This window comes from Astyanax mexicanus, chromosome 23 (assembly GCF_023375975.1).
Source record: "Astyanax mexicanus isolate ESR-SI-001 chromosome 23, AstMex3_surface, whole genome shotgun sequence".
NCBI classification, from domain to species: Eukaryota; Metazoa; Chordata; class Actinopteri; order Characiformes; family Acestrorhamphidae; genus Astyanax; species Astyanax mexicanus.
Genome location: NC_064430.1, coordinates 19,558,253 through 19,571,876, shown reverse-complemented (window position 1 = coordinate 19,571,876; position 13,624 = coordinate 19,558,253). Strand labels below are relative to the sequence as shown.

The 13,624-nt window shown below is 35.3% G+C and overlaps 1 protein-coding gene across 9 annotated transcripts in view; it reads right to left on the bottom strand.

Moving 5' to 3' along the window:
* Nucleotides 1-13,624, bottom strand: part of cacna1ab (calcium channel, voltage-dependent, P/Q type, alpha 1A subunit, b) — a 95,380-nt gene that overhangs the window by 39,379 nt on the left and 42,377 nt on the right. For 8 of the 9 annotated variants that reach the window (XM_049471055.1, XM_049471061.1, XM_049471062.1 and 5 more), the window contains exons 32-37: nucleotides 8,405-8,521; nucleotides 7,914-7,979; nucleotides 7,718-7,812; nucleotides 6,662-6,812; nucleotides 6,204-6,331; nucleotides 2,493-2,589 (exon numbers count right to left, since the gene is read on the bottom strand). In XM_049471055.1, coding sequence (XP_049327012.1) covers nucleotides 2,493-2,589; nucleotides 6,204-6,331; nucleotides 6,662-6,812; nucleotides 7,718-7,812; nucleotides 7,914-7,979; nucleotides 8,405-8,521 — 654 coding nt within the window. The remainder of the gene's footprint in view (nucleotides 1-2,492; nucleotides 2,590-6,203; nucleotides 6,332-6,661; nucleotides 6,813-7,717; nucleotides 7,813-7,913; nucleotides 7,980-8,404; nucleotides 8,522-13,624) is intronic. The other variant, XM_049471056.1, reaches the window with a different exon arrangement.

Here is a 13,624-nt window from a genome sequence, read left to right as displayed (position 1 = left end):
GAAGTTTTGGCCGAAAATGACCGAAAACAACACTTTTGATTTGAAAGCATTTTCATTTTTTAGCAATCTAATATCTTTATATAAAGACTGTTATGCCCTACAGAAAGCATAGGGGGCACTCTATAATGTTCTATAATATTGTTATGACCCACACTCATTCTGACAAACTGTAATACACTACAGGAAGCATAGGGGGTGCTCTAAAATGCTCTATAATATTAATATGATCCACATTCTCATTCTGACAGACTGTAATACACTACAGGAAGTGTAGGGGGCACTCTACAATGCAGTTTAGTGTTCAAATTATTCACATGCTCCTTCTGATTGACTGTAATACAGCCAATACATGGTAGGGGGTGCTCTATCATGCTCTATAATGTTCTCATGATCCACAAGCTAATTCTGACAGGTAGTAACACACCAGTCATGATAAAACTTAATTTACAGAGCTTTAAATGACTGTCAGCGGTAATAAAAATATATTTGTACTTTGCCAGGTTGTCCTACAATAATAAATCTTCTTATGTATATATTTTTTGAAACAATAATACATAATAGTAGTAATAACATTTTATCCCAATATGTCTTAAGTATTGATTTCAGTTTCGGCCAAAAATCTTTCTTCAGTGCATCACTCCGATTTTCTCCTAGTTCAAAACAAAATGAAAAAATAATAACAATAATAATAATAATAATAATAATAATAATCATAATAATAAAAAAAAACATATTCTATGAGATCGGTGAGCGGTCGCATAGAACCAGCAGTGAGGCTTCAGACAAGCAGGAAAAGCCCCACTGCTCTGATTCATGTAGGATGGCAGTCACGTCAATGCAGTTCCTGCCCCCCAAACCACCCTCCTGCCCTCCCGCCCTTCTGGATGAACCAGAAAAATGCACGCTGCTTTTACCCCCAGGCATCGTTCAACAGCAAGCAGGAATCAAACCACAGAGATGCTGCTTTTTATGTGTTTTTTATGTGTTATTGTTTAGCTAGTTTGTATGGAGTTAAAATCATGCCAATAGAAAACCCAATTTGAAGGCAAAATATTATCATTCCAAATTTCAATCTAAAATTTTGTCTGAAATATTTTGAACCTTGACATGAGATACAACTTTGAACTGAAATTTGAATTTGGCACTGTGTAAAAGACAGATTTAAACATTGTTATTAATTTTTAAACATGCATTTAGGATATCATGTATTTTCTTTATTTTTACATGTTTTGTTGCACATAAGACTATTTGAGAGTTGTTGTTCTTCAGAATAAACCATGAACCAGATAATAAACAAGTTTATAAACCAATGAAACAGTAACTTAGCCCCACCCACTGGACTGGAAACAGTAGTACTAGAGTAGTAACAGCTCATTTTTTTACTAATTTAATGTGATTTAGAACACTTTTTTAACTGTTTAGGGAAGGTTTTTAAAATAAAAAGATCAATAAGAGATATAAAATATTTTATTTGCACACAGGCTTCCAATGCAATGGAAATAAAAAAATCTATTTAAGATTTTATTTAATTGGTTTATTTGATATGTAGATTTTATAGTAGAACCACAGACAGAAAACAGCATTCTTACATGTTTTTCCATAACTGACGATAATTCAGGTCTGAAAGTGTTTAAAAAACACATTTTACAAAAGAACACAACAGAAGACATTGCCTCCTGATCTGATGTTATTTAATCTCATCATTGTAATGAAATGACTCATTTCTTGTAATAACATTTCAGAATTCTTAAGATTAGCGATTTCTTAAACTCAACTAATTTTATAATATAGATTCTGTATTAACATGTTAATGCTGATTATGCGCAATCTAAAGATAAAAATAAATAATGAATCTAAACTAGTTTTAGAAATGGATTATTTGCTCATTTTATTTTAAACTTCAAATTTGGTTTAGATTTTTCTTTTACAAATGTAAAAGAAAAAATTGATTTACAAATCAATTTCAGTTCAAAAATACCACTTCAGAATCCAATTTTCTATTCAGATTGTTACAAATTCCTGTGTAAAATTCAAATTAAGGTTTCTAATTCAAATTTAAATTTCTAATGCCATGATTTAAGCTCCATAAAATAGTTTGTAATATATTTAAACATGTATTAGCTTTGTGTATAGATATGTATGTATATAAATATGTGTCTATGTGTGAATATACATATACATATATATATGGGTGTGTGTGTGTAAGTCGGAGCAAACCGAGCGTTCTGTGGCAAGTGCATGTCATGCTTTCCCTTGCGGTCTCTGCATTGTCCCGCACATTCTCGTTTTCATATCAGAATGCACATAATGTGAAGATGATGTGGGAAAACAACCAAAAAAAAAACTAAGAAGAAAGGAACCATAAGAGAAAATAAGAACCGTGGAGAAGTGAAACAAACTGAAAAGAAAAGAGGAAAAAAAAGAAAAGCGACATTCATTCCAGTCTCCACTGCGAGCAGGTGCTGAGGGTTTTTGGTTTAGAGGGTCCAAACCTTGCAGGCCACCCTATGAGGACATTTCTTGCCTAAGCCCAGTGGGGGGTCGATAACCCGCAATAAACTGTACATATCCTTATAATGAATGCGCCCGCTGCAAGAAAAACACAGGGAGGTTAGAGGGGGAGGGGTATAAAGATAGAAAAAAGAAAAAGAGAGAGAGAAGGAGAGAGATAGAGAGAGAGCAGAGAAGAAAATGAAATAAAAAGAAACAAAAGAAGAAGAAGAATAGAAAAGCACACACATCCGTTGAGAAATCAGACACCAAACCCCAGTGATTCTCCTACAGCTGGTCTGATTCCCTGCCTCCACCCAGTCAAATGATGGAGATTATTTAAAGGACGGTTCAAGCCTGTTTTTCACCCCATACCCTTTACTCACTGCAGAGAGGACAGTAGGACATGGCCCACTGTTGCAGATACTACCTAGTTCGAGACCAAACCTTGAAACATTGAACAAATTGGCTGTGTAGAAAATAATAACATTTACTTAGTGAGTTAACTGTTAAAGCAAATTCACAAATATTCTGATGAGTTCACCAACTAACTAACCAACTTACCAACTGAATAACTGACGAATCGACTAACCGGCGAACGACTAACCAACCAACTAACCAACTGACTAACTGACCAAGCGACTAACCAACTGTCTAACTGACCTACCAACTCACTAACCAACTTACCAACTGTATAACCGACAGATCGACTAACTGGTGAACGAATAACCAACCAACTGACTGACCAAGCGACTAACCAACTGTCTAACCGACCTACCAACCAACTAACCAACTGACTAACCGACCAATCTTCTAACCGACGACCGCTTAACCAACCAAATAACCAACTGTCTAACCGACCTAACATCTAACTAACCAACTTACCAACTGACTAACTGACCAAGCAAATAACCAACTGACTAACTGACCTACCAACTAACTAACCAACTTACTAACTGAATAACCGACCAAAGGACTAACCAACCAATTGACCAAGTGACTAACTGACTAACCAATCATCTGTCTAACCAACCTACTAACTAACTAACCAACTGACTAACCAACCAATTAACCGACCGAATAACCAACCAACTAACTAACTAACCAGCCGACTAACCAACTAACTAACCAACCAACTGACTAACCAACTGTCTAACCGATCTACCAATTAACTAAGCTTAACTGACTATGACTAACCTAAACCTCACCCTAGGAGGACCTAAAATCAGAGGACCCTCCAGTACTGCTACCACCACACCCTCTGACAGCAGTTACATGTTGGGGTTTAAACTGTAAAAACGGGACGAACTGTCCTTCAGATGATCTTCAGAGCTGTAGAGAGAGAGAGAGACCGCAGGCACTGGAGCAATAATCACCGTGCACAAGAAAACACCTCTCAACTAGGCAAGGCCAATGACTTAATTTAAAGACTGCATACAGCAACATCTGGAGGCATTTTAACCCGTCAAAATACAGGAGGTGTATTTTGTGGAGGTGTGTATGCAGTAGGGGGACAGGACTGAAGCCAGAGCTATAGCCTGTGGAGCCATGCACACCTGAGCCCAACAACTGCAGAATTAAGTCATTGTCAGGTCTGATGTTTGCCATGCACAGGGTTTTCTTTATGCCCTTGATGTTCGGCTCTTTTAGGGGTGTGTGTTTTTGATTTTAGATCTTTTTTTGCTTGGTTGATTTAACCCTCAGAAGCTAGCTACACTTCTGGCTGGGTTCAGGTTCCTTTATTAGCTTATTAAAACAAAAACAAGGCTTTTAATTCAATGCTGCACTTGCACTTGTCATGTTTTATTATTCTACTGTTGTGAGTCAAATTTAGTTTTTCTTTTTTTAAATATATAAAACAATCATTTGGTAAATGAGACTTCTAAGGGTTAAATTTGTTTTCTAAACTTTTTCCTGCTTTATTTGGAAAGAAGGCTAAACACTGTTGGGAAAAGCAGTGCTACAAAAAAAAGGTAAAATAAAAGTCCTGTTTAAAAAAAGACAGCCAGGCATGGACAGTGTTTGCTTTCTGCAATAGAGATGTGTTTGAAATATTGCATTTTGTTGGGCTTCTTTTTTGCTTTAATTAGTTAGTCTGAATGTAATTTTGTTTGTTTAATTGTTTGCAATACAACTTTCCAATGACACAAGTATAACATTCTGAAACATTTTCTTTCTGCAAAACTTGGGGGTCACCAATCTTACATTCAAAATTCCTGGACGTTAATAATTTAAAATAATACGTTCTTCTTCTTTTAATTATTACTGCTATTATTGTAAAAAATATATAGCAATTTACTTTAAAGCCAAATAATGAAGCATAGCATAATAAAAAAGGTAACACTTTACAATAAGGACACATTAATTACCAGTACGTACAACATTATGTGTAAACTAATTATTAGTAACATAGGTAACATCCAGATTTATTATTAATGAACAGTCTTTTATTGCCGTCCAATGAAAAGCAGGTATGTCCATTTTTGATGACTTTTAGTTTACTACATCATTTTTTCAGGGAACAATTTTATAACTATTTGGGGACCATATATATATTTTTATAGATATACATAACATTAAGTCTATAACTGACACTGAATAGTCTACTAACATTTTAATTTTTATTATTTATTTTATTTTCTCTTTCCTCACTCTTTGTACTTTGTGTTTGATTGAAGGTGGGTGGAGTATAATAATGTGGAAGTGGGGTTTATGGTTATAAATGTAAAATAAAAACTTTGTACTGTTTTGCATTTCCAAATAAAAAAATATTATGGAAAAAAACAATGTTTATTACTGCAGTAATAAACATACCTCTCCTGCTGGACTCTTTAGATTCTTGTGTATTGTTTTTTTAATTTATTTTTTCCCTCCTTTTTTTGTTTCTAGTGTGTTTATCTATCTATCTATCTATCTATCTATCTATCTATCTATCTATCTATCTATCTATCTATCTATCTATCTATCTATCTATCTATCTACTAATTACTACTGAACAATTTACCTTTATTGTAAAGTGTTACCAAATTGTTTATAAAAATCATATATGTATATATAACATAATAGTTTTAACAAAATAGATACTCTTATTTACTATACGTAAACCATATTATATTAGGTTAATTAAAGGTGTGTGATTAAAAAGAGGATGAGTATAGGTGTGGTGATGCCGGTTTTCACTATTTGGCAGGTCCTACAACCTCTAATTAAATAAGTAGTCCAGGCTGAAAGGAGGAGGGTCAGATGATCCAGCATGAATTTTGTTAATGTGGAGTGATGCTGGAAGAGAATGCAACTGCAGAACAAACGCTGGCAGTACAAACAACAGGGAGTGTGTGTTACTGCGTTAGTGGAAGGAGAGACAGTGTGAGACTTGTATCTATCTATCACTGTATCTGAATGAGAGATTACGTGTGTAAGAAGTCACAGGACATTAGTTAACATTTAAAATTAAAGAGACAGTCCCATCTGAGCCCAAACTAAAGAGAAGAGAACTTCAGACATCAAGAGCCAGATTAATAGGGCATTAACGGCGTAACACAATGTGTAATACATGTTATATATCATGTTGTCACATGATTTGTTTTGTGCATGTTTGCAGTTTAACATGTGTAACATAGTTGTATAGTGTATGTGTACATTAGAGTATCTGTGTTCATATGTGCTGCTTTTTTTTTTTTTTTTTGGTTGTGTGTTTGTGTGTTTTTGCTCACCAGGCTGCCGGGTCATACTCTGCCCAAATCCTCACATACTCATCCAGGTGATGGGGACCCAGAATGGAGGAGTCCCGAGTCAAGTACTCAAAATTATCCATTATAACAGCAACAAAGAGATTCAGCATCTAAACACACACATAAACATATACACACACTGTAGATATACCTTAGTGTACATCATTACAATACCTACATTTACAGTGTTATTAATATACTGTATATCCACCCTAATGAGAGACTGTAGCTTAGCTCCATCTCCCTCAGTGTATATCATCACAATATCTACGTTTATAGTGTGTTATAGATATTTAAGTAAAAATAATATTTATAATATTTATAAGTAAAGTCATCTTTAATGTAGTTTGTAGATACAGATACATTAACACATTTGTGTTGAAGAGGGGACCAGGATAACCGTGATAATAAACAGAGAACGAAAGAAAAGACAATCTCACCAGGAAGGAACAAAGGAAGATGAAGGAGACAAAGTACGCATAGGCAAAGTTACTCCCACACTCATCTTTAGTACTTGAAGAGCTGGGGTCACAAGGCTTTTCGCCCAAACACGCCAACATTATTTCATGCCAAGCTTCACCTGTTGCACTCCTGTTACACACATAAACACACAAACAGGGTCAGAATACAATCTAATACTGAATGAAGTCAGGACAACATTCCCTCTTCACCATCTCTTCACCTACTTTCAAATAGTTTGGAGTTCAGATCTCGTCTGATGTATCCTGGGATGCTCACATTAACTATTTGATTTTAAATGCAAGACCTAGGATCCATTATCTCACTGTTGCCAGAAAAAATTAAGAGACCACTTCAGTTTCTAAAACAGTTTCTCTGATTTTGATATTTATAGGTATTTGTTTGGATAAAATGAACATTGTTGTTTTATTCTATAAACTACGGACATTTCTCCCAAATTCCACATACAAATATTGTCATTTAGAGCATTTATTTGCAGAACATTATTAAGAAAATAATTAAGATTATTAAAAAGTACTGAGAGTTCAGAAAACAATATTTGGTGGAATAACCCTGGTTTTTAATCACAGTTTTCATGCATCTTAGCATGTTCTCCGCCACCAGACTTACACACTGCTTTTGGATAACTTTATGCCTGCACTCCTGGTGCAAAAATTCAAGCAGTTCAGTTTGGTTTGATGGCTTGTGATCATCCATCTTCCTCTTGATTATATTCCAGAGCTTTTCAATTAGCTAAAATTGTCTCTTATGTTTTCCAGAGCTGTATGTCCAATCCTTGCGTATGCTAGACCAGTTTGGTGTGGACTGACAGAGCAGAACTAAAAGACACAAACGCTTTTTTTATTGCTTGTGCTCTTAAATTGTTCCTTAAGTGATTTATTTATTTATTTTATGATAAATGCTCTAAAGTTAATTGTATCATTAATAAATGATACTGAACAATCTTTACATGTGTAGACTGACCTTTACATATGTAGAGATAAAAATATTGGATAAAACAGAGATGTATCTTCTACCTGAACAGCAGCATCAATGCCATTATGAAAGTTCTGAAGTTGTTGTGTTCGTTAATCGCGGCTTCATCATCAGTTAACGCCAGGTTCCCAAACAGCTATACACACACAAACACACACACACACACTCAAAATAATTAACTATCAGAATATCTTGATGCATACATTTTGTGTGTATGTATGTGTTTGCATGTTTTACCTGCATGCCGATGATGGCATAGATGAAGAAGAGAATGGCAATCAAAAGACAGACATACGGCAAAGCCTGCAGAGAAACACACAGGACACTTTCATGTTTACACACCTGCCTTGTTGGGACCAAATACATTATGGGGACAAATATCTGTGACTTTGTATGTGCATATGTGTGCGTGTGTGTTGAGGTGAAAGTGTAGTTTTTTTATTTACTTGCCACACATTACATAGTGGAGACCAATAAATTCAGTAGAATGTATGTAAGAAACAGTGTAAGCCAGTGTGTGTTTGCCCTTCCTGCCTTATAGAGTAGGGCTGTATTCATTAACTGTCCTTATCTTCAACAGTCTGAGTGTTTGTCTTAATCTATTTATGGGGACATGATCTTGTTTACACACCATGCTCATAAGGACAAAATGTTTTGTGGGGACAAATTCTCATGTAGGTGTATACAGTACATACATAAGGTAAGCTTGTGTGTGTGTGTGTGTGTACCTTAAATGATTGTACAAACGTCCACAATAGGATGCGGATGGTCTCTCCCTGTCTCAGCAGCTTAATGAGACGAGCAGCTCGGAACAGACGCAGAAACCTCACGTTAATTATGTTATTCTAAAATAGGAGAGATAGACATAAACAGACAGAGAGAGAAAGAGAGAGAGAGAGAAAGGGAGACAGAAGTAGAATAAAGAGTAAAGATAAATGTAAGAAAAGAGAGAAGACAGGGGACAGGAAAAAAAATAATTGCACAAAACTAAATACTTTTAAAGGGACTTTTTAAAAAATGTAAATTAAATCAAAGTGGGATAAACTCATTTATTTTAAAAAGCAAAAATAAAAACAGGATGGACAAAATTAAAATCAATCATATTTTAAAACAAAAAGTCATCACAATCATATTTATAAGCAGAATCTATCAAATGCACTGATCTTCTGGGACAAGCAAGCCAGAGCGAGAAAACACACACTTCACACTCAGCAAATGCAAACTCAGACACACAGTGGAGGAGAAGAAGGCTGAGCTGGACTGTGAGGCTCAGTAAATTTTAAATGACTTCATCCATACAGTGGATATATGTTACATATGTGGACATATGTTGTTTATTTTGTATAAACTGAAGAAATACATTTATATTGTGTATGATGTGGGCCATACTATCAAATCGGTACCATTTCTGTCCCCAGGAAATAAATGTGCACACAAAATGTGTTATAAATGTGCACACAAAATAACTTTAAAGCATAGGGTACATTGACCTAATTGAAAAAGTAAAATATGTATTTAAAAACATAAATAAAAACTACTTAGAACAGAAGTTACCTATCCCGACTCTCTAGCAATAAACTTTACCATGTAAGGTCACTGAGTTTGACCTGTACATGTTTTGAATAATTAAATATATGTGTTCATATATATATATATATATATATATATATATATATATATATATATATATATATATATATATATATATATATGACCCAATATCCCATTTTCCATATAAACAATATAAAAAATAAGCAAATGGCACCCATTCAGTGGAACGGCCCATATATGTTTTTATTTACAATGATGTAATTATGTGTTATGTATTATTTGCATACTGTCAAAGTCAAAGGGTTTTTGTCACATACATAGATGCTAATCAAAGTCTAAACCATACAAATTAAGTCAATTAACAAATCAATTTATTTAACATGTTCTATGTTTGTATCTCTTAACACTACTGAGCAGCTTTTCACTTCAGCATTCACATCCTTTACTGAGTGTGCCACAGCGCCTCCCTGCAGCAAGGTGGAGGCAGCTGAGGGGGAGGGTGAGAGTGCAAGAAAGAAAGAAGAAGAGGGAGAGATAGCCATCATGCAACTTTCGTAAAGTGCATGGCATTCAGGCAATGACATGGTTATACCTGGTCTTACTTGTGAGGGTAAGGCCCTAATACACCTGTTAATGAGTTTGAAAACTTTTGGGTGTTTTGGGAGGTGAGTTGGGATCATCCAGTGTCTTGATTTGACCAATGCTCTTGTCTAACATGGAATGAAATTGCATTTTCACAGCATTGCATTGCAGAAAAACTGGAACGTTTTCCACAAAAAACTAAAAACCAATTTCACCAAAAAAAAATTGCATTGCAACAAACTACACTGGTCAGACCTGTCGTAAATACATAGTAGTACTCTGTGTTTTTTTGGTTTGTATTCCATACTAATGCATATTTCCATGTAGTTCTGTGCAAATTTGCACCTGCAGAGCCATTTAGCTCAGACTTGGAGATATTTATTAGTAATCTAATAGTTGGGTCAGCTTGAGGTAGGTAGTTTTGTTTGGGCCAGACCAAGACCAACACTCTCTCAATGGTCTTAGGCTATTTGAACGAGGTAGGTGCAATGGCTGGGTGTAAGATGGCAACGCACATTGCAACACACTTTGCGTTGGGCGCAAGATTTTTAAGACCCTTAGGGCCCTATTTTAGCGATCTTAGCGCACCAGTCAATTCCGCATGGCGCAACTCGATTTAGGGTATCGGTGTGGACGCGAGTTGTGAAAATAAACTGTTGGCCGAGTGTAAGATAGCAATGAGCATTACAACGCACATTGTGCAAGGTGTACAATTAGGCCCTTAATGCAACAAAGAGTGAAACTGAACATTTTGATGAACTTTAAGTCAAGGTTAACTTGACTAGGGGTGGGCGATATGGCCCTAAAATAGTATCAAGATATTTCATGGTATTTTTGCGATAACGATACTTAGCGATACGACAAAACACTGAATAAAAAAAAAAATATTGGGAAATGAGAAGAGTGTGAATTTTCCTTTTTGCTAAAAACAGAAAAAAGTATTACCCTGATTTAATAATTAGGGGTGGGTGAAATGGCACGATATTTTACAGTTAAATATCGTTCACGATATTTTAAAATGTTGGCGATATTATCGTGCACGATACGATATATCACAACCCTAAACTCGACTTAAAGTTGAACTCAACGTCTAAGAGCTTTATTGTTTTTTTTCCTGAGAAAATACAGAAAGCTTAGATTAGGTCTTTAATCTGAGCCTAAACCTGAATACTACAGCTACAGTGTTGGTATATGTTTTGTTGTATTTCACCATCAACTGTTTAAACCCATTTAAGCGTGAAGATGCAATCTTATCATCACCGGGCGCTCCAGGCTTCTGCGCTCACCATCCAGGAAAGCTCATGCAGGGAGGAAGCTGAGGGTTGAGGCAGGGCATTGTGGGAATTGTAATGGATGCATTGAGAAGCAGAGAGAAAATTACAAACCAACCGTAAGCTACATGTAGGTTCAGATGAATGGGTGTGTTTGACAGTGAGAACAGCGATTGGTTTGGTATGATCACACATGGAGGGGCAGTGAGGGAGGGTCATAGTGCATTTTTTTGTTTGTTTGTTTGTTTTGTTTGTTTTGGATTGGATGGGTTTATCAGAGTAGAGACGCCAACAAAGCAGAAGATTAAAGAAAGCATGTAAAAAGAACAGGAACAACAGTGGTTACGGATACAGTTGACAGGCTGCTTTATCACACACAGTTAATGTGATTGAATCTGTGGGCTGTTCCAGGGACCCGGGACACAAAATACAAAAAAATGCTTAAAAAAAAATTAAAGCCAACATTTGCCAGTGTGCCAATCATTTTAATTGTGTATAATGATCTATGTTTAAGAGAAATGGTGACAAAAGATATAAGACAATATGATTAAAAATGTAACAAAGTATTTTTCGGACTATAAGGCGCACCAGATTATAAGGTGCACTTTTCTGGTTTATTTTCATACATAAGGCGCATTTTAAAAAAGACAACAGTAAGGATGCATCAAAGTGATCAAGGGTGTCGCCATGTTTTCCTTTTAATGGAAAGTAATTAAACAAACGCCTCAGTAAACAAAACTGTAATTATTAAAAAAAATAAATATTTTAAATCAAACGAGCTCCGGATGTTAATCTACACAGATTTCTCTCTTGAAAACTGTTTATTTGGGTGAGTAAAGCGCTTCTGCTTACTAAGGCTTAGTAAGCCTTGATTTACAATATTTTGTCTAAGGGTGAGTTTTCAGTAAAGTTTATCCAGCACTAAGGCTGGGTGCAGCAGCATTAACATTAGTCTCTAATTTATTTTTTTTAAATGACCTGTCAGCACTAATATTAACGGTATATGATATTTTTTTTTTAAATGAAGAATTTTAAAAAATATAAATAAATGAATAAATAAGCGTGACCAGGAGCCCCTGGAGCAGCCGACTAAATAACACTTCAAATGTATTTCATAGAGAACATATCTAATCATACATTCATGCATGCATATGTTACCATATACTACACAGGCGTAAACTAACACACAAAAAATCCACACACACCAGTGAATACGTACAAACACAACACAGACAAATGTATGAACACACTCCTCAAAAAAAAAAATCATCATCCTACTAATTTTCACTCGGTTACCAACTACAACATTAAAGCATTAAATTGCTGCTTTCATGCAAAAACCTTGTATCTTTATTTTTTTGTTGTTTTTCCACATTTTGCTATTGAAGAACATAAACTTTTAATTAAAAACACATATATAATACGGAACGACTGGTACTGTGAGGAACGAGATGACCATATGTCTCTTCACTGACTGCTTTAATCAACAATTTAATAAATATCAAACATTTTCAGTTGTAGTTGATCCCGACACCACGAGAAATACAGCACCATAATGCGAATATGGCAGTTTGGCTGTTTATATTCTAGTAGACCAATAAAAAAGCTTAAAAATTGCTTTAAATGTTTTCTTTTTCATTGATGTCCACTAAAAAGTAGGAAGATTTCTTTTCTCTGTCTTTAAAGTTTCTGTTACTTGGAGATACAAGGTTTTTCTTGACAGTAGCAACATTATTAGTAACAGTTATTATGTCACACCTAGCGCTGGAGGCACACATGTTTCTCCTACACATTTAGCTCTACCTGCAATCGCCAGCCTCTGAACTACGATACCAAGAATGCACCTCACTCTGACATCGCACACTTGCATGATCACCTGACACTGCACACAGAACTTCCAGGAAGAAAATGTTCGGAATATTGATTTCACCTGTGCACCTCAGTATATACTGTATACACCTTCACTACAAACGCAGGTTGCTGAGTATTGCTCAGTTAATCCTGCTTTACAACATGTTATTTTCCTTGCCCTCGATTGGTTACAATTTTATTTCTGTTTTCTTAACTTTAAAATGTTTGCCTGCCCTGCGTTATTGCTTACGTCTCTATGGCTCCTAATTACTGGTATTGACCCTGCTCGCTATGACTACTCTTTGAGACTCTTTGAGTCTGAGCACTGTCCGGTCAAGATATTATAAATGAATATTTAGCAATGTGTGTGTGTAGTGAAGATGTATATATATATTGAGGCGCACAGGTAAAATCAATATTCTGGTAATTTGCTTCCTGGAAGTGTTGTGTGCTGTATCATGTGATGTCAGAGTGAGGTGCATTCTGGGTATTGTAGTTCAGAGGCTGGAGATCGCAGGTAGAACTGAGCGTAGCAGAAACAGGTGCGCCTTCTGTGCCAGATGTGACACATAATAATGGTCAAATCATATTTAAGTTATTTTAACAAGTATTGACAACTGTAATTATCATTTTTCTATATTATAATATTTCTATAGTAAATATACATTTTTGTTCATGTTTCCTGTATAATTT